Source organism: Saccostrea cucullata, unplaced genomic scaffold (assembly GCF_032062105.1).
Source record: "Saccostrea cucullata isolate Sc308-1 unplaced genomic scaffold, CSIRO_AGI_Scuc_v1 ctg78, whole genome shotgun sequence".
In the NCBI taxonomy this organism is placed as follows: Eukaryota; Metazoa; Mollusca; class Bivalvia; order Ostreida; family Ostreidae; genus Saccostrea; species Saccostrea cuccullata.
Window position 1 is genome coordinate 118,764 of NW_026940638.1, and position 22,255 is coordinate 141,018.

At 33.5% G+C, this 22,255-nt stretch overlaps 1 protein-coding gene across 1 annotated transcript; it reads left to right on the forward strand.

Moving 5' to 3' along the window:
- The first annotated feature begins 4,459 nt into the window (after positions 1-4,459).
- Positions 4,460-21,855, forward strand: LOC134255896 (transmembrane channel-like protein 7). Its single transcript, XM_062738489.1, has 17 exons — positions 4,460-4,680; positions 9,019-9,346; positions 9,712-9,748; positions 10,471-10,552; positions 10,730-11,031; positions 11,326-11,477; positions 12,886-13,030; positions 13,209-13,370; positions 13,738-13,901; positions 14,187-14,322; positions 16,000-16,097; positions 16,359-16,472; positions 17,378-17,453; positions 17,612-17,742; positions 18,117-18,284; positions 19,217-19,295; positions 20,005-21,855. The coding sequence occupies exons 1-17, from the start codon at positions 4,566-4,568 to the stop codon at positions 20,083-20,085; spliced, it is 2,370 nt and encodes a 789-aa protein (XP_062594473.1). The 5' UTR covers positions 4,460-4,565; the 3' UTR covers positions 20,086-21,855.
- Positions 21,856-22,255: the final 400 nt, after the last annotated feature.

Here is a 22,255-nt window from a genome sequence, read left to right on the forward strand (position 1 = left end):
GGGCAGAAATATGCCACCATACTACTGCCTCAAATTCTTTTGATGTAATGTATTTAGACATAAAATGACTTATACCGGTAATAATTTTGATTTAATGGACCGGGCGAAATGATTGAAAACTGCAGAACACCATAATATACAGAAAAAAAGTAACACTCTCAAATATTTTTTTATGTAGTGGCCAACTTTTTCAAAGCCAACTTACTATCACTTCCAATTTTTTCCCTACAATCCTTGATATCACTATACTATGGTTATAAAGTGGGGGGCCAACCATCATTTGAATGAACATTTACTATAGGGGAGGTAATGTTGGGGAAAAAAGTGGGGGGGGGGCCAGGCCCCCCCTGGCCCCTTCGGTTGCTACGTCCCTGAAGAGGAACATTTTTTTTTAACATTCTCTACTGAGGAGTGATCATTGTTAATTTTCGAAAATTAAAAATCACAAAAAAAAGTTTTGTGGAAAAAAAAGCATTGAAATGAATGACTTTTCAACTCTCTATACAATCATTCTCCACGATAAATTAGTCTCTTATGGTGTAAGTGACATCATAGACAACTCGGTGCTTTTTCAATAAAAATGGCAATCGTAATCGTTATTTACATACTTTTTCAATGGTCATCTGCAAAACTATTTTAGTTGATGAAAGACGTGTTCTTCAAAAACTACACATTAATGTCAATCAGAATCTCGAGCAACTTCGGACTGTTTTTAATTTTTTTTTTTAACCAAAATAGTTTTGCATATGACCATTGAAAAGGTATGTAAATAACACGAACAGTCTCGCTAGGATTACTGAGCCAATGTTGACCAAACCTTGTCACTAAACATCCTTGGGTGAAGGGGATCAAGTTTGAAACTATATTGGATTTATATGTGTAATAGAGACGTTACCAATAATATTTCTATGCCCCGTAATCGAGATTCGGGGGTATATAGTTTTTGCCTTGTCCGTTAGTCTATTTGTCTGTCTGTCAGTTTTGCTTGTCTGCAAAAACTTTAACTTTGTCCATAACTATTGATTGGCTTTACTATTTCACTTGTGTATATTCATTGTTACAAAACTTAATAAAAGATTAAACCTTGTTCTTAACTTTCGAACATTTGGAACTAGGGCTTTCATATTTCAAAGGTGTATTCTTTGCGACAAGACCTATCGTTAGATACTAATACATGTAATTTTGTCAACTTGACCTTGACTTTGAAGTTTGATCTGTTTTTAAAAAAAAATCTGGTGTTTACCCCTCTGTATGCATTAAACTAAATAAGAATCAAGAAGGTAATTACATGAAAAGAGAACAGGGTTCCTCTTTCTTTAGAATTAAACCTCAGAAAAATCTAAACTTGACGAATGACGATATCTTTATGGAGCGTGATAAACATGTAGTTACAGCATTAGAATAGATTTCTGAAATATGTAAACATTGAAAGACAATATTGTAATATAAACTGCTATTTTCTTTGTCTAAAAAATATTGCATAGAAAGCATTTGTCCTTTTGTTTCTGAACTGGAATAATAAAAATTGATTAACTAAAAAACTATTTAAAATTACTGATTTCTTTGCTTTCTTCTGAACTAAAATAAAAAGGGAAAAAAAAATAATTTTAAAAACTTGATTAAAACAGAATATCTATGCTATTTTGAAAGCTTCTTTTTTTTTAATTTGCATACGTATAAACAAGAGTAAAGAAGAAAAAAAACGACAGTGTCTATTTTTCAGCATTTTATTGAAATTCCCTTATATATAGATTTGCGAAAAAAGTACTGTACTTTGAACATCTGTAATTTAAACGATAACATATTGAAAGAAAATCATTGTAAAGTATTTTGCGATCCTAACAATGCAGTTCATTCTAGAAGGCTATGTGAATTTTTATATGAATGTTTTGAGTCTCGTTTAAAGTCATCATTTCGTAAATTCTATGGTCGATACAATGACATTGTCAGCAAATACAATTTATCATTGAATGAAATGCTGACTGACGTTTTTCATACCAATTGTTAGTCCATTATTTATACACTGAATTGACTACGGATTTTTTCCGTTATTTCCTGATTATGACAATGAGCACACGGCGGGTGTGACCGGTCGGCAGGGGATGCTCACTCCTCCATGGCACCTGATCCCACCTCTGATGTTTCGGAGGTCCGTGTTTGCTCTGCTCTTGTTTTGTATATTTGTTTAATGGACGTTGAGATTGAATACTGTTCGTTATTTCCATATCCTTATTCCAAAAATAAAGGGCAATTATAATATATATATTTAATGCATTTATTAGCTCATCACTGTCCATACTATACTATGGAATGCCATATACGACAGCCAACTGCTTACTGCCAACTGCTGACTGCTTACTGCCAACTGTCAGCTGCTTACTGCCAACTGCCACATATATTTGAATACATTTTATTTTTATATTGATATTTATATATTTCCATTTCTAATTTTTTTCTCTGTGATAACTCTTTGAAAGTTAGGGGTAGTTTATTTCTTGATAATTCTGCCGGAATGTAAATTAGGTAGGTCGATAGGTCGGGAGCTAAGGAGGCCTAATACGCATGCAATTCTCGTGCGCATCTGTCTCTGTGTCTGACGCTAAGGAGGCCAAATATGCATGTAAATCTCGTGCGGCTGCCTTTGTGTTTGACGTCGGTTGGCGAGGACTATTGAAATTGGCATGGAAGTCATCATGTGATTTAAATCTATTTATCTACATTTTTAAAGTCTAAATCTACAATTTTATTTCACAATGAAATGGAAATATAAGGAATCACTGTCTAGTTAGGAGGGTATGTCAGGGACATCAACAATAGTGGGAAACATGGGATAATTTAAGCATAACGGGCTTCGCCCGTTATGCTTAAATTATCCCATGTTTCCCACTATTGTTGATGCCCTGACATACCCTTCTAACTAGACAGTGATTCCTTAAGTAAATTTAAAAAAAAGGCGCCGATCTATAGGACATTTTTTTCCAAGAGGGTCTCTCTGGTAAAAAAAAAATCAAACCCTTTGACAAGAAAAAAATACGTAAAGTCCTTTCCTAAATGTGAACATTTATTTCGGCCGGGGAGAGGTTCTAATGCGTCATACCTTCATGTGTATGACATTTTCATGCCAACTTAACACGAATCCACATTTTCGGTTGGGGAGTGGGGGGGGGGTTCTAAGGTCCCTTTTAGTTGATTTATTTTATACATTAAATAACTTTTAGTTGGTTAAGTTTGTGCATTAAATAACTTTACAAATTTCAGAGGGGTGTTCCGGACCCCTCTCGCTAGATCTATGCATGTAAAACATATTTTATTTGTACAAACAAAGAGATATAAATGTTTGATCGACGTTTTCTAAGTGGAGGGTCCAAGGTCAGTTATACCGGTAGTTCGTTTAGTTTATTTAACGTGTGACTGTACAAATTTTAAATGCCCCCCCCCCCCCGATCTATGCATGTGAAACTTACAGGGACGTAGCAACATTGGGGGGCCAGCCCCCCCCCCCACTTTTTTTCCCAACATTACCTTTACTATTGAAAATGTATATTGAAAGGATGGTTGCCCCCCCCCCTCCCCCCACTTCTTACCATAGTATAATGATATCAAGGATATGTATTATTGTGTGGGAAAAAATGTAAGTGAAAGGTAGTTGGCCTTAAAAAAAAGTTAGCCACTTACCCCCACCCCCCTTCCCCCACGAAATTGGATTTTCGAGTTTGGGCTATTTCCTTTTTTTTTTTTTTTTTTGCTTGTCAAATTTTTCAGGTAAGTAAAAAAATTTTTGTCTGGTTGCCCCCCCCCCCCCCCCCCCCACTTTCAAAAACGATGCTACGTGCCTGCATTATAACATACAGAGATATACATCTTTAATTTGAGGAAATTTTTAACTATAGAATATAATGGAAAACGGAAATTTATTTTCAAAACATCTTTCTCTGCGAAACGACAAATCTTTTTTATTATTATTCTCTCTTCAAGGGTGAACCCCTTGAAAAAATGTCCTGGATCCGCGGATCCGTGCCTTTTTTCCCTTTTTTGTAAAAATTCAGATAAATATCAATACAAATATAAAATTTATTCAAATATGTGTGGCAGTTGGCAGTAAGCAGCTGACAGTTGGCAGTAAGCAGTCAGCAGTTGGCAGTAAGCAGTTGGCTGTCGTATATGGCATTCCATACTATACTGCTTACATAATGATTATGTTTAATCTTCAAGTTGTAATACACTTCATAGTTGACTTCACTGATCCATACACTTGCATGTATGTATTGTATGTATTTTATTATTTGTCTTTTGTATATTATATATGTAACATGGTTGTATGCCAACATGTTTGGTGAATCAATAAAGAAATACAGGTACAACTTGAAATATTTTTTTTTTCAGTGGCATTCATCCAAATTTGAACGTGATTATGTGTGCATCGGCGAACGGAGTCTTATATGTTGTTTAATTATCGTGAAATTGTATATTTTGACCACATAGGTATGTGGAAGTGATGATGCATGTTGTGACTCACTTGTTTCCGGATTGTCTTCGAGTACGGAGAGGTTTTGGCACTTAGAGTAATGGCTTCCAAAGAAGAAGACGGTGAAGAAGACATCGAAAACATTGAGGTCCCTGAATCTGTTGCAGGTCAAGAAAGTGAAAGTCCATTACTGGACGATATAACGCAGTTAGAAGGTATGAATTTCCATTCATGTGCATTGTTGGTGCTTTGACAATTTGGAGGTAAACGTTTGGATCCACCACTGTGTCTAATGTGTGTTTACTTTTCGTCTGAAAATCTGTCAGGTTATATTAGGGCGATTCCTATTTGGGTGACGAGGGGAGGGGGTTATGTGGAAAAAATGAGTAGTCAGATAATTAAAAATCATTATGTATAGTAATTTATAGGATAATCAGTTAATTAGGCAGTTTTCATTTGCTCTCCTAACGTTTTTCTGATATAACAAACCTCCACCAAGAACAGCCGAGAGGCATAAAAATGTGTTAGACCTTATTATTACATTAATGCTCTGTTAATTGTTAAAGTAGACTTCAGGTCATCAATCTCTATAGTTTATCTAACCATTTCAGTATTCAGTTGAATTGTACGCTATGAAGCACTTTGATTTTTGGCCAAAATGAGTTTTAGGTGTGTATCATCAGTGTATGTCATGTTGAAAACTATTTGATTTAGATGTGAGCTAATTATAAACTAAAGTCTACTCCTGTTGTCCAGATCCATCATTGTTTGATTTGGGACCAAGTGTCAAAAGCTAGGTAGGTCTATAGATATGTCTATTCAAGAGTTATCTGTTATCAAAACAGGGACTTAATTTTATACTGTACAAAAGTCTCGATTAAAAAAGGTGAGGCTGTGTAAGTTAATTGTTTTTAAAATTATTGAAAAAAAAATTATAAACTTGGGTGTTAGATTATAAGCATACAGAAGCTAATCCTAAACTGAATGTTGACGGGAGATAAGGAAGGAGCACTTAAATTAGTCTGTCAGCATACATTTAGTTCCTGATTGTCATGTGTATCCAGACAGTGATATTATATAATTTTTTTTTCTTTGGTATTGCAAGAATAGATTATGTTATTTTGGATAAGATGAATGTTTCTTATATAGTCAAGTAATACTATTCTGTTCAGAAATATTGGATCCATGGTCTCTGTCAGCCTTATGTCATCTATAAAGTTTTTAAAAATATTTTGTTAATTGAGTGTGTTCTATATATATTTGAGTACAGCTGTTCTGTCATTCAGCTTCTAGTTAGATTTCAGGTCCAAAAAATTCTACATTTTCTACACATTTTTCAAAGAACAGTTTCCGTCAGCTTGTCAACTGTCAAATGGTACTCCACCATTTGATTGAGTTGCAAACAAAATATTGTTCCTGGTACCTTCTTTTAAAAGCAGAAAAAAATTCCTTAAAACAAAATCTGTTGAGTAAGAATAAATTATAGGTACAATTTAACATTGTTATAAGTAGGCCTGTATCCAGCCAAACACTTGTACGCACAATTTAACCTCCACATTTTTTTTTCAATAAAGGAGAGGGGGGGGCATAATTTCCATGTATGCTTTAAAAAAAAGCATCATTTTGCAAAAAAATAAAATAAAATAAGTAAAAATTACTTACTGGAAACAATTTAGCATAACGATAAAGGAATAAATGAAAAATAACAGATAGGTTTGCCCAGAATTAGGTATGCTATGGAATATTGCTGATTTTTTTTCTAAGTGCATTCTAACCGACTATTTTTCCATATATATATTTTGTCTCTTCAAAAGTCTAAAATTGTTTGTAGTGGGTTCGTCATACAACAGATCCTTTCTCAGTTTTGAGTGTTTGTATGCATTTTGTACAAAAACAGAACATACCTAAAGTATGGCTGTGTAACAAACTTATAGAGTGTAAGAAAAATGCGATCAGGAGAGGCGATTATGCACATCAAAATCATCAAAAATTCACTAGCTTCCGAGGGCTTCACCTCAAACCCCTTGTCTAATTGGGCGTCCACATCAAAAGTACCCTGGCTACATCCCTTATAAGTTACAGAATTATGATGTCAGCATTCTTATGTAGGACAGTATGATTCAATATTAGAAAGGGAACAATGTGGTATTTCTTTGAGATTCCTATGCCATTGAAAGCCTATATACAAAAGTAACAGGATCTTGCAAACCGTTTTTTTTCAATAGGATAAATGTCTTGAGTGAGTGTCATACCAGGTTACATTTTAAATCCATCTAACCAGGGGGATTAGGTTTCCTCTGCTATGAAGATAGAATGTATTGATGCATATAGTACATTCCTTTCATAATTTCTTTGTCAGATGCAAAACTTTTAGTGACATCATGTTGTGATAATTCTCTCAGTTTATATGAGGCATAATAAAGAAAGTGTTTGATCATTGTCCTCAAAAAGTAAAGTAAATGTTGAAATTTGCAAGCAATTTATTGACAAATGATGCAAAAATAATTCAAAAAGTTTTTGACACCACCATCATACATTGGCATAGTAGTCATGAATAAACAACAAATTAAATAAGAAAATAAAGTACAAAATTTTCTTCATTTTCAATAAAAAAAAAATTACAACAGTGACATACTCATTGTTTTCTCTAGGAATAGCCGGCCTTGATTATCTCCCTATTTCAGTATATAGTAAATGAGAACTAATTCTCAGTACCTGTATTGTTAGGATTGTTCTTCCAGATTTCTTGGTAATTGTAGATACTTTTGTAATTTATATTCATTGACATTAATTACATTACTATAAGAAGTTAATTTTCCACAAACTGATTTAGAAATGTTCTTTAATTGTTCACTGGTTTTGTTACTATATAAATGCTCCTTAAAAGCAGAAAAAAATTCCTTAAAACAAAATCTGTTGAGTAAGAATAAATTATACGTACAATTTAACATTGTTATAAGTAGGCCTGTATCCAGCCAAACACTTGTACGCACAATTTAACCTCCACATTTTTTTTTCAATAAAGGAGAGAGGGGGGGGGGCTTTTAAAGCATACAACATCATTTTGCTAAAAAATAAAATAAGTAAAAATTACTTACTGGAAACAATTTAGCATAACGATAAAAAAATAAATGAAAAATAACACATAGTTTTTTTCCCAGAATTAGGCATGCTATTGAATATTGCTGATTTTTTTCCAAGTGCAATCATAAATCAAATTGTAGTCTGCAGTCCAATTTCAGAACCATTTATAAAGGTAATTAAGTCAAGGTAAAATCTATAGGAATAAAAAAAAAAGAATTGGAAAAAAAATCCCTTTAATTTCACAAGAAAGGGTCATATGTAACCTGTTAACGTATTGTGAATGAGCTAGCTTATATGAAAGAAGACTGCAGTAGGAAATTTGTGACATCAGATTTATACCCTGTCTATACCTATTAATCTTTTCTTCCTTTTTTATTCATTTTGGTCATTGGTGCATCTAAAGAAATGTGATCTAGATCAAAAGAATTTATAGGTTTATTTCTCTCAAGGATGTATATAATATTTATAGTCTTGAGCATAGGAAAATTTTTTAAAAAGAGCTTTTTATTGGGATACATAGTTTTGAATCGTACAAGAATAAAAAGGAAGTGATATATATAATTGGGAAAATTATACTGCTTTAAACATGTACATGTGTATTTTACACAACCACAGTCTGCATCAAAACTATTTTTTTTTAAATTATTATTTATCTTAAAAATTACTATGCATAATCCCCAGTATATGTTTCATAAATGCAGTTCCATACAGTTTGTTTTCATTTGTATGAATACATCATAAAGTCAGTAATGAAGTTCAACACTTTAACAATACCAGTATATTCAACTTTCTGTAGGTAGACTATATGCAAAAACTCGAAATAGCTAGTAAACAATTTTTAAAGATTTCAATACAAAAGTTTTATGGTTAATTTTTTCCTGTTTTTAAGAGGATACCGGTATTTTATTGATTCAAATCCTTTTTATATAACAAGTACATGCATTTGACACTTGCCTTTTTGATGAATCCCCATTGTAAATAACTAAGTTGGGAAGAACACTGATTGACTGAAGAAATTGCTACTAATTTCTCCTCTGTAAACAACATAACCTCGGGACATTTGATACATTGTCATTCCTACAAAGAGATCAACTTTCCATGACAAAATAATTTGTGGTCCTTGACCAGAGTGAACTTTCCTCTAAGTTCTTCATTCCGGGGATTATTTTGTTACGATTACATGACAGTGGTGTGCGTGCACTGTAGACCCTACATCAGAAGGAGTGTGTATTTTTTGTTGTAGTGATTCATGTGTGAAATCAGTGACATATTATAAAGTGATCATTAGAAACACTTGAGTATGATTAACTGTTACAGTAATAGATAGTTCACATTTTATAGCAAGGTTATACACACACATGGGTCAACACCAAATTTATACCTAGAATTATTCATGATGTGTTTTTTATATTGACATTTGTGTCTGTATAATGGAAGCTTCTGATTATCTGAGATGAATCGTCGTTTAGGATTTCGGGGACGGTGCCAGACAGACACAGGAGTCATTGTGAGGTTGAGGAAGAATCCACGGCTCCAGAAGAACCATAGATCTAAAGTCGTGACCCTGCTACTGAACAACCATGATCTGGAGCAGGATCTACAGGGTGATATCCGGAGTAAACTGCCCAGTGTCCGGATCAGGAGGTTCACGTCATCCAGGTCCATCAAGGACCGGCGGAGGGACCTACACAGGATCAGCGAGGGCCGATACGTCAGACCCCGGCCCTTCTGGGAGAGATACGAGGACCTGAAAAACAGAAATAGAGTGTCCTTTAGAAATGTGGCTAGGGCAGTCAAGTAAGTAGTCTGTAGAGAATTAATGGTCTTATGGTCTAACAGTCAAACAATCCAAAATCTGATATACAATGAGCCAAAACCATGTATTTTATCTAACTTAAAAAATAAAGGTTGTTGATTTAAAGCACTCAAATTCAAGAAAATTTTTATGAGAATCATTGGCCAAAAAATGGTGAGAAAACTGAGGTAGCCTGATGGCATTTTTATTTCACACTATGAAACAATAACTTTTGTGAGATGTAAAAAGTTTAAATCACCCACAAAGCTACTGATAATTTTGGAGATACGGTGTCAGAGAATTGTGTTTTTTGAGTGACATAGCGTGCTAAGGTTACTGATTTCACAGATTGTTTACTTTTTTGTAGAGTGTCAACCTTGGAGAGAATAGAAATACAAGCAAGGGTGGGTATAGCTTTACATTTAATACTGCAAATAAGGAAATATAATCAGCAGATCATAGATTTTATTGTCAAAATTCAGATATGACATCAAGAGGGTTTTATACAAGCATAAAAATAAAATAAGCCAGCTGGAAGAAACATTTAATTGTGAATCATAAGTCAAGTAATAAGTATACCTACTGGCTATTTATAATTTATGGCTTAATGTTTTCTGACAAGTTCGTGTAATAATTTATCAGTCAGTAATTACTGTCCATATGAATTACAACATACATGAATAACTTTTTATTAGTTAAGGCAGTGCAAATAAACATCAAGAAGTGAGTTTTTCCTGTTTAAATCAAGTGTTATCATCTAATGCATGCACCCTACCTTAACAAGTTATTTGATACCACATACTATGTCGTTGAAAAAGATGTTGACACAGTTGTTTTTATGATTATTTTTTATGCATGTTCTGTAACGGGCTTTCTATGTTTTTTTTTTTCTATATAAAATTGTCTAGTATCTTGAAGTTTTACTGAAGTGGACTTTCATTGTTTCAAAATTAATAATCTGAAATACTTTAATTTCTATTTATTTTTGAAATGCCTTACCTAATTTGATTACAACAATATATATGTAAAATGTTTTGAAATCTGTTTTATTGAATTCATTTGACAGATACTTTAAAAAACATACAATTTAGTATATACACATACCGGTACTTTTTTTGTTTTCTAGAAATGGCACAAATGGAGGATGATGTTCAAGGACATTCGTCAATCCGTGACCTTGTTCCACGGAACTCTCAGACAAATCGAGGGTAAAGTATCAAGATCTTATCTCTCATATAATTATGGTTTTATAACCAGAAATTTAAAAAAAAACTTCAGACAGATATATTCATATTTTGTCATCAGCATTGAATGCTCTTTAAAAATATGCTAGCATATACCATTAAAGTAAGAACGTGTACATAAGCAGTATGTTTTTACTACAGGTCGGTATGGAATGGCCATCATGACCTACTTTCGCTTTGTGAAATGGCTGATGTTCCTGAATTTTTACATCATGGTCATCATGTTCACAATCTTAGTGATTCCTTATGCTGCCCTCAATTCCTCAAGTTTTGATCTTTATGTGAGGAACATTACTTCTCCAGAACTTAATGTCACAAGTGAGGAGTATACAATGATAATGCGGACAGTGAACTGTACCCAGCAGTACATTAAACATATAGACAAAATACATGGGCCTACACATTCAAAGGCTACTTTATTTCTGGATCTCATACAAGGCACGGTAAGCATTAACAATGTTTATTCTAAGTATGAAACGTCCATTCCATCATGATCATAGCTGTGCTTTTCTAATGCACAAAAATAACAGCAGTGTCAAAATATATTAATTAAGTTAAAAAATTTAGGGAATGATTTTGTCACTGAATGCATATATTTCCTTCATTTCTCTAGCACATTCAAATCTTGTTTAAACTGCTTCTTTTTTGTGGTAGAGTGTGTTGAAAAATACTCATAAGTAATGTGTGCAAGGAAAAATTGTTGTGACTTAATTCATATAATTGCTTGTTTTCTCCAGGGTTTTATGGAGAGATCGATCATGTTCTATGGAGCTTATAAAAACAGGACCCGTACAGACAATGGTCAGGAGGTGGTGTATAATGTAGGAGTAGCCTACCTCTGCAGCGTCTTCTTCAGCCTTCTCCTCAGTTTTATCCTAATCATCAAAAAGTAAGACTCTTATCATCAAATGCTATATGACCCCCTCCCCCCCCCCCTCCACCACCATCACCAGCACTGCCATCACTTAACACTGACCAATACTGTATGACCTGAAAAACAAGACCTTTACCTTGAAAGATTTTTAAGTTAAAACTGCTGTCCTTGACCTTTAAGATATGACCTTGTCAATGTTTTACACACTATAAGGTCATGAGCATCAATGTATAAATGTATAATTTTCTTTTTTATATAATTCAGACCTAAAAAACTAATTATACCCCACGCAACAAGTTGCATGAGGTATAATGTTTTTGACTCGTCAGTCAGTCAGTCCTGGCCTGGGGGGCATAGAATTTATACGAACTCACTTTTGATCTCAATCTCATTTTTTTCCAAAGGAATATATAGCGGAAAAGTGAGACTGAGATCAACAGTGAGCTCGTCTTAGATTTATGGCCCCCAGGCCTGTTTTTTTGTCAGCACAACTCCTCATAAACTGCTGCACAGATTTTCGTCAAACTTTGCAGATATTTAGAATATAATGTGTAGATGTGCATATAACCAGGAAATTCTGATTCCTTTATTTTTTCCGTGAATTCCACACTTTAAAACTTAGATTTTTGGCCATATCTTGAATATAGAGATGTTTGTCAGCACAACTCCTTTTAAACCGCTGCACACAATTTCGTCAAACTTTGCAGGTATTTAGGACACAATGTGTAGATGTGCATATTGCCAGGAAATTCTGATTCCTGTATTTTTTGCGGGAATTTCCGCACTTTTCAACTTAGATTTTTGGCTATATCTTGAATATAGAGATGAACAGTTTGTCAGTGCAACTCCTCTTAAACCGCTGCACACAATTTCGTCAAACTAAGCAGATATTTAGGAAACAATGTGTAGATGTGCATATTACCAGGAAATTCCTATTCCTGTATTTTTTGCGGGAATTTCCGCACTTTTAAACTTAGATTTTATGGCCATATCTTTAATATAGAGATGAATATTTTGTCAGCACAACTCCTCATACAGCTGCAACAAGTTTTGTCAAATTTTGCAGATATTTAGGACACAATGTGTAGATGTGCATATTACCAGGAAATTTTTATTCCTTTATTTTTTCGGGAAATTTCAGCACTTTGACTTTTGGGGGAGCGTGGGGTATGTGAGCTTGCTCACTTTTTCTTTCATTTCAATATCTTTAAGGATTGAAGCTTACCCTTTAGTCAGCATGAATATTTTTACATTATTTAACTTAAGTCTTGAGTAATTAATAATTAACCTAAGTTTCAACCATTTCAGTGAGACGGTTCTAGAATTATGACCCTACATCATTTATTTGACAGGCAAACAGACCAAAAGATGTTTTGGATTTGATGCTTTGAGTATAATAAGAGATTATGGATTCAAATTTCAGTTCTGCCAAAAACATGAAAGCCTCCCATGGTGTAGAGAAGTCCGTGGCACAGTTTACCAATAAAGTGTTTGGTGGCTGGGACTACTGCATTAAAGAGGTCAAGGCAGCCAGTCATAAAAGGAACGTCATTGGAGTCGCATTAGTGGTACGTGTTATAACTTACTAACAGTGACTGGTAATAATCAACAACAAATAGTACACAAAAAGAAATGATTTTAAAGAAATTGAGTTAGGGCCATCAATTTTTTTTCTCTAATTTAAAAAATAAATTAAGTTCTTTGATGTATATATATTGTTTGATAGCTATTCTTTGTTTTATATAGGCTGACCTAGCAGACCAGGAGCGTACAAAGCGGCTTGGTCTCCGTACATTGGTGGACTGGTTAGAGGTGTGGGGGATGAGGATCGTTATCAATATCCTGGTGGTCATTCTCCTGTGTGGATCCCTGGCTCTGATTGGACTCACCACATCTAAGATGATAGATGTAAAATATATTAAGATTCTACACACTGTGTGTTACAGTTTATGAGATAATCTTAAGTGGCAAGAAATTACTTCCTGCTGATTTTAGATTTGAAGCAAAACACTTCTCTTAAGTGTTGCACTCACAGTTTTATACCTCTGGGGATTTTTTTTTGTAAATGTAGGTACATGTATTTGTTTTTCATCTTCCTACTAATGCAGGGGAACATCTAGTAATTGTACCATCAAGCAGTAAAACAAAATGTGTAGCTTAGCACTGAGCATTATAGAGCAGAATTTAAGCTGATTTACTGATGAGACACATTTTTTTTAACAAATGATTGTTTCCAAAAGAATCAGATGTATACAAATTTTACATTTCCTTTTAGGAAAGTGATGGAGAAGGTTCAAGTGCAGCTTCTAACCTGTTCTTCCAGTTTGTTCCTCATCTAACAATTAATTTGCTGAACTTGGTTGTGCCTCGAGTCTTTCAGAAGCTTGTGATATTTGAAGAGTACACACATGAATTTCAAATTAAAATTACACTCTTTAGGTAAACAATTTTTCATACAAGAAATATACATGTACAAGAGAAAAACTTAGTGGTATCTGCTCATATGAAAAGCATGGTTTACCTGAATAAATGACTTAAAAAGCAGTTTACACTGTTTTCTCAGGAGTAAGTACAGAAGGCAGTAAAGTAATATACACATAAATTAAATGGCATCAGGATAAAAATTTGTGTCAATACTAGGGATGGCAATTGAATTGCTAATCAGATAATCACAATATGGTGAGACCAACTACTTACATACTCCTAATATTAATATTATTTCAGGAGTATCCTTCTTCGGTTAGCCTCTCCAGTAGCATTGATGGTTATGCTGTACCATAAGTTGTTGTTGGAAGATGATAAACAGAAAATTTGTGGAAACATTCAATGGACAGAGGATGATGACCCAAACTCAGTCAGGGTAGGTGCATAACCCCCCACCTCCCAAAATAAAATTTTTCATCTGTTGGTATTTTAGCTGCAGTACTATAGCTCTGTGGAATAGAAATTTAGACAAACTACTAGGGTTGTCCGTAAAGTTCGTGGACAAGCTAAAAATTTAATGAAAGTTGTGTCATTGATATTTATTATTGGCATATTTCTAATCTTTTACTAAATGTGAATTGAAAAATTTGAAATTTCATTGAATTTCAAATGTTTAATTACAATTATGGCTGCATAATAAGACTTGGTATGGAGACTCGGAGCAGTGCAAAATTTTAATTTAAAAAATTACCGGTATTTATCACTTTATAAATTTCATTTGTTTTTTATAAAATTCTGGGGAAATCTGGAAGAATTTTACATTATGAGGTTGAAAAAAATTTATCACGTCAAATCTGCAAATTTGAACGTTCAAAGTTTCAAAATGGCTGAGCAATCAAAGTTAAAACATTTTAAGACAGGGTCGGAATTGTTCAAAAAAGAGACATTTTCGGGATATGTGGAGCAGTGAACAGTGATAAGATTCTGCGTAGACGTCTGAAAAACACCTACAAAGACCATACATTCTGTAAACAATCGGAAAAACATAGTAAAAGAAGTCGTTCACTAGTATTTAAGTGGCATATAATATTTTTGGACGTTTACTGGATGACATGCATGAAGGAAAACCATCATTCCGAGATTGCAGTGCTGTAAAAAATGAATTTCGTTACGTGATCATGTCTTTGCCGTATTTCTGTAAATAAAATCGTCTTTACATGGACAGAGGTTGGATGATTGCAGGATATGAGACAGGCATTGTTAGATATTATTTTACGAATGAAACCTGAACATTTTGTGCACATTTTTATGACTGGTTAAAATGACATAAGAAATGTATTGAGTTAAATGGTGACAATGTTGAGAAAAGTTACATGTGCACATATTTAGCTTTTGAGGTCGGGTAACGTCAAGAATTTTTGTTTTAGTACTCCGGGTATGAGTGTTTGTCTTTTTGTATCTGATAAAAATTTAACTATTTGTGCTTTGATTTTGTTGAAAACTTGCATATTTATGAAATGAAACATGAACTTATTGAAAATAATACTGTATATGGGGTTATTTTCGCCCCGTGTTATTTTCGTCCTTTCACACTTGAAAACAATTTTGTCCCGTTTTAAATTCGCCCACTTATAGTTTTGTTTAAGAAATAATACTGTCGTCTTTGAATTTGCCCCATTTTAAATTCGCCCAAAAGAGGATAGGGTGAAAGGGGCGAAAATAAAACGGGGGCGAAAATTTCCCTGTATACAGTAGTTTCATATATTTTGTCAATGTTTGTCAGTAATTATCAATGTTGTCCATGAACTATGTGCAACCCTCTTATAATGTTTGTCTTGTACATATTGCATCCTTTCATCTTTCTATCTTTCCATCCTTCCCTTTGTCTGTCTATTATACTTTCATCAACCTTCATACACTACAGATTGGCGAGCGCTATTCAACTATGCCATAATGTTCGGTCCTAACCTTCCCTCTAACCTTGACCTCAATATTCCCCTGTACCTTAATCTTAAACAAAGAAGCGAGGTTTATTTCTTTTCAAGTTGCATTACTGATGTATTTATGCCCTATGGACTTGCCAGGGTATTTCTAGTCTTTGATTTATTTTCAGTGTTGGGAGACCTATGTTGGACAGCAGGTTTACAAACTCTTGCTGATAGATATAGTTATTGTTATACTGGTGGTTTTACTCTGGCACAGCCCCAGGAGGTAAGCTCAGAAAATATCTGTAAAAAAAATATCAAATTTTACAACATTGCAAATTCTGCAGGATTTATTGAAACTGTCAGAACTTGTCACTATCTCTGCCTCTGTTGAACATTGATACAAAAGTGATAGTTTATAAAGGGAATATACTTTTGTACAAAATGAAAACCCTCTTTTTTTTAAAAATTTTAATATTTATAGTTGTCTTTTTATTTTCGTAGAAGAAATAAATTGATAAATGATATCCATTGAAATTTATTTCAGATATGTTAATACAAAATACAGGGATCGCTCTAAGATTGTGAAGTTTATTGGTCCCCAAGAGTTCGATTTACCAAAGAGTGTTGTTGATATTATTTATGCACAGAATCTGTGTTGGTGAGTATAAACAAAACTGTAGCAGAAAAAATGGGGGTAATGCTGTGGTAGTTCTTTGTTTGTCTAGATGTACCATTGTAGATAACATTAACCATGTTAAAATGTTGTAGACCCTCAAGTGGATCAATTTCAAACATGGTATAGTTTTTCCCTGTGATATTCTGGTGTATCTTGATGTGACCATTAAGAGAAGCTTATTTGGATAAGGTCAGAGGACCTTTATTGTTGAAAAAAAATCACATATATGATTAAGATTTAACAAGATGTAGTTTATAACGGAATATTTACATTTCCAATGTCTTTACAAATAGTTAATTTACTTTATTTCTAAATGAACTGGTTCATCGATAGGGGTGTTTTAAAAAAATCAGGTGCAGGGTGGAACAAATAGAGACAGAAACGGGACTTAGAGCATGTGGATTGATGGAATCAAGAGCATGTAAATATAAGGAGTATATGTCAGATTTTTTTATTCCATGACAATCATCAATCGATTGGCTTGCGTGACAATTTTATGCATAAAACGCAAGCCACTTGATTGATCACATCATGCAATGAAAAAATTCAACAGTTATTACTTAAATAAATTCTGAGGTTTAGTTTCCACTCATTTCAATGCAATGAAGATAACAGTATTGAGGTGTTATATACGAATACAGTTGGTGTAATCACAGTAATCATGTCATTGTCATAAATGGTTTTCAGGCTGCAGTTGCACCTCTTCCTTATTTTAATACTTTTATGTTAGTCCGGTCTAGGTGATTTATAGATGCTAATATAATAATAGCTCTTTACATATTTCTGAAAATATGCTGTAAAAATTAGATTGTTTTGTAATGTACATGTACATGGTATGTCTACATGCTTTCAGTACAATGTTTTATACAGGTTTTGTTTTATTTCAGGTTCGGTCTACTATTCTGTCCATTGATTCCAGCCTTTACTTTACTACATAATATCATTGTATTTTTTGTTAAAAAGGTAAGGCATTTTTTAAATACCCGGTATCAGCTAAAAAGTGTAAAGTAAACATGTTAGCTATAAATGTATTTTACTGTATATGAATGAGAAAATCAAGTTATTATTTTATTTATGTAATTAATTGATAACTTGTAAGAAGTTTTACATTTTGTTTGTAGTTTGACCTTTTTAAGAACTGCCGCCCTGAGTCCCGGCCATACAAAACCTCAAAGTCCACGTCACTGTTTATGAAGGTGTTGTTGCTGTCTTTCATGTGTGCTGTTATTCCTGTAGGATATGTGATTGGGAAGTAGGTTAAAAGTTTTCATTCTGTAAAACATATAGTAACATTGTCAAGGGTTAAATTATCTGTTTGAATGGATTCTTTGCGTGGTCAAAGAAGTCTGAATTCATGGAGAGCATGAAATTGTGGGTCAGTTCATACCTCCAAAACATATACAGTGGACCTTCAGATATCCGGACCCCAGATATCCGGATGCTTCAGTATTCGGACGATTTTTCATCGGAACGGAATTTGTAAATGTAGTATTGTCTTGTTTAACTGGTGATTCAGGTATCCAAACGCTTCACGTATCCGGACAAATTGACTGGGAACCAAAGAGTCCGGATAAATGAGGCTCCACTGTAATAGTAAATTCTAGCTTCTTGCATTATTCATTTCAGAATTCAGCCAAGCCAGAGTTGTGGCCCTTTTCGGATGTATGGTGATGACTCTTATAAGATGTATCACAGCTTAGTTAATAATGTGTACTCCTGGGCCAAAGTACCCCAGACTGTGTTCTTCTTCATTGGGACTGGTATCTTCGTGGTTCCTCTCCTTGTTCTGTTGCTGTGAGTGAGACATTCATGGCAATAAATTCACACTGATTTGTACATGTACTGGGTATTACTATCAGTGGAATTTTTAGCAAGACACAAATTTTTGGACTTGTCCTAAAACAAATTAATTTTATCTAGTAGTAAATTTAATTAGATAAGTGTAACCTCTGATGTGGATAAATTGTGAGTGATATTTAATTTTAGTCGTCTCAACACCCCCATTTGGCATTTAAGGTCATACACAATGTACAGTAAAACTCGGTTATAACGAAGTCACTGGTACCTGTGAAATTACTTCACTATATCTGTTATTCGGTATAACTGTATAAGATAGTCACTAAATTTATATATTTGGGGATCCAAGATGACTTCGCTATATCCGTAAATTCGCAATATCCGTGTTCGTACTAAATGAGTTTTGCTGTAGTTTGAACTTTATTGGGTTCTTCCCTGGAGTTGAAGAGTTCCACTCTATGAAGGACCAGTGTGCAATACTTTAATGTTTATATGGATTTGTACATCCCTTCTAAAAAAATTTTTGATGAAAAAAAATCTGGAATTTATGATTTGTAATTTTTGTACATTTTTCTTTGAATAATGCAAAAATTTTCACAATTTGATATCTTTTCAAAACCCCTGGTAACGCATACTGATTTTTTGTCTAAGAACATGTAATGGTATTTCAAGTTTAAATTTAGAATATCTTGAAAAATTATCAGTAGGTGAGGTATGTTGTGCATGTCCTTAAAATGCCAAAATTGAATCCTCACTAAAATTTCTGCTTATATGGTAATCTTGGCAGAGCTTTTGAAAATTTTCTGCTAAAGTTTCACAATATTCAACCAAATTCAGTTGATTCATCAAGGTTGAAGATTTAGAATACACTGAGAATAGTTTTTATCTAAACATCGTATTTTTAAAATTAATTTATATATATTATTTAGGTTACTGATGTATTATTACTGGGTGATTGGAAGTGGATACGCTACTAAAAAGGAGATAGCAATAGAAGACCTGAAAATGGTAAGATGTTTAGAAGTTACATGTCAGGGGTCTATATATCATAAAGTGAAAATGAATTTACATGTATCTCTTCTGCTTCTAACTAACTAGCAGACTAAAGTACTACATAAGTATGATGAGCATAGTTGTCTTCTCCTAAATTGTGAAATTCATGGCCCCCAGGTTCAGTGGTAGTTAATAGGAATAGACTTATTTATCATATACTGAAAATGCATTAAATCTCTTCTGCTCCTTCTTACATAGCAGACAAACTAAATACATGCTTACGTTGAGCAAAAATGCTTCTATTATGAAATCCATGGTCACTGAACCAGAAGTTACTGAGTCAGGGAAGGGCTTGTTTAATAATATGACCGGATGGAAATTTTTACTCGGCTAAAAGAAGTTATTTCCCTTTGTTAGGCACCCATTATCATTAATCACAGTAAATAATGTATTTGATAGGTTAATGACAGAAAAAGTGAAAGAATAATAAAAGAATTTTTTTACGTTTAATACAAAAAGTAGTTTATGATACTCGGGTAGACTTGTAAATAATAAATAAAGAAAACAGAGACAAAAGTACTTTATATTTGCTTGTTATACTATGTTAATACATTTACTGTGTTTTAGGCTTAGAGAACGAATGAATTGTTGAATCTTTCATGTAGTTGTATCATACGTAAGGTCCTTTGGCATCTTGTTTTAAAAATTGATGTTTATCTTTCAGGAGAAGATGGACACTAAGTTTCTCCTGAAGCGAATTAACAAGGAAAAGGAGGAACTGCTGAGGAAAGACAGTGATTGTTGATACTCAATGGACAGCCATGGTATACTGTCATAAAGCAGCAGTAGCATTGTCATAGCTATAGCAGTGGAATCATTGTCAAATTAATAGCAATACCAGTATACTAGTGTCATAATACTAGTATCATTGTCATAGTAAAAGCAAGGGGAAGTACAGTCATTTATAAAAGATAGATACAGAATCTAGTAATTTTTGGTTACATGGGCCATTTTTTATATTAAATTTTACATCTTTTGTATGTTTTATGAACTTATGTCACTTTACATGCATTTTGATCATATTGTATGGTACCATTTTTTTCATACAGCTACATGCAAGTTAGCATAAACATGATAACTTGAATATGCCTTAATACAACCTTTACTTTTTATTCCCATCTAATTGTGATGATATTGATACATTTGCTTCTGTCAGCAATGTAAATATAATATGACTTGTGTTCATTATTTCTTGTAAAAGCTTATTTTAACTTGAGATTGCATTATAGGACAGTAACAAGTTGTCATTTTTTTTTATAGTAATAGTTACCTTTATACAAGATATTTTTGTGAAAAAAAAATGACTTACAATGTTTGCATGGATCTCGTTGCAATGAAAATTTTCCTCTTTGTTTTGTAACAAAAAATGGTGAAATAGCATTTGTGTTCACTCTGACTGCAATGTTTAATTAGAAATATGGTTGTAATATACAAATACTTATGTTTGTCATTGTGGGATATATTGTCAGTAAACAGAAAATGGAATCTCCGTATAAGGGGGAATCTCATTTTGAGTGCAAACTGTAAAAGGTTGCTAACAGGAAATAACCTATAGCAAACTTTATGTTAAAGTTCACTTAGTAAAACCATATAATATGATATGACCATATAATACCATTCTATTAGAGATCCTGAAGTGCCTGAAGTGTTTAAATATCATAGACAGTAACTTGCAATATTAACACACAAATGTTTCATGACTTATATGATATCTTGATCAAATGATTCAGTGGAAAATATGCCAAAATTAATCATAAATTGTAGACTATTTGCTTATTTTTAGAGAAAAAGTTTTAATGCATCTTTTTAACTATATTCATGTACTGTGTCATTGTTGTGAAATAGGCTGCATTTCATTTTATTAGCTCACGGCTCAAGTGAGCTTTTCTGATCAAAATTTGTCCGTTGTCTGTTGCCGTTATTGTTGGCGTCATTGTCATAAACTTTTTACATTTTCGTCTTCTTCTCAAGAACCACAGGACCAAATTCAACCAAACTTGCCACAAAGTATCCTTGGGTAAAGGGAATATAATATAAGTTTGTTCAAATGAAGGGTCAAGCCCTCTTCCAAGGGGAAACAATTATGAATTAATGAAGAATTAATGGTATCATTTAAAAATCTATTTCTCAAGATCCACTGGGCCAGGAAAAATGAAACTCAAGTGGAAGCATCCTTGGGTAGTTTAGATTCAAGTTTGTTCAAATCATGACCCCCGGGGTTGGACAAGGCCACAATGGCCTGTCAAAGTTTTACTTAGGAATATACAGGAAAAATCTTATCAAGAACTATTAAGCCAGGAAAGCTGAAACTCATGTGGAAGCATCCTTAGGTAGTGTAGATTCAAGTTTGTTCAAATCATGACCCTTTGGGATAGGGCGAGTCCACAATGAGGGATCAAAGTTTTGCATAAGTATATATAGGAAAAAAATCTCCTCCAGAACAGAAAAGTTTTGTTTAGTCAAATTGACATGTAAGCATCTGCAAGTACTAGTAGTGAAGTTTTAAATTTATTCAAATGATGTCGGGGGGGGGGGGGGGGGGGGTCCTTGGAAAAATCTTTTCAAGTAAGGCAAAATCACATGTATGCTTAATTTATATAGTGACATTCTCAAGTAATAGAAAATTCAAATCCCCCTCCCCTAACAAGTATACTTTTCAATACTGAGCCGATTTGTGTCTTTTAACTAGCCCATGTGCTCAGGTGAGTGATATGGGCCTCTAGTTTCAAATGTTAGAGCTTACAGGCAGCCTGTATAATTAAGGGCATCACTAGTCAGATTTAAAACTTTTTAAAATACTGTTTCATTCTCTTTATTGGCATTCATGTGAGCTTTACTCTTTATGTTTTGTATCTGATATTCAGATTTTAATTTATATAGAGGACCAACATTTGTTATTTGCATTTATATTTATT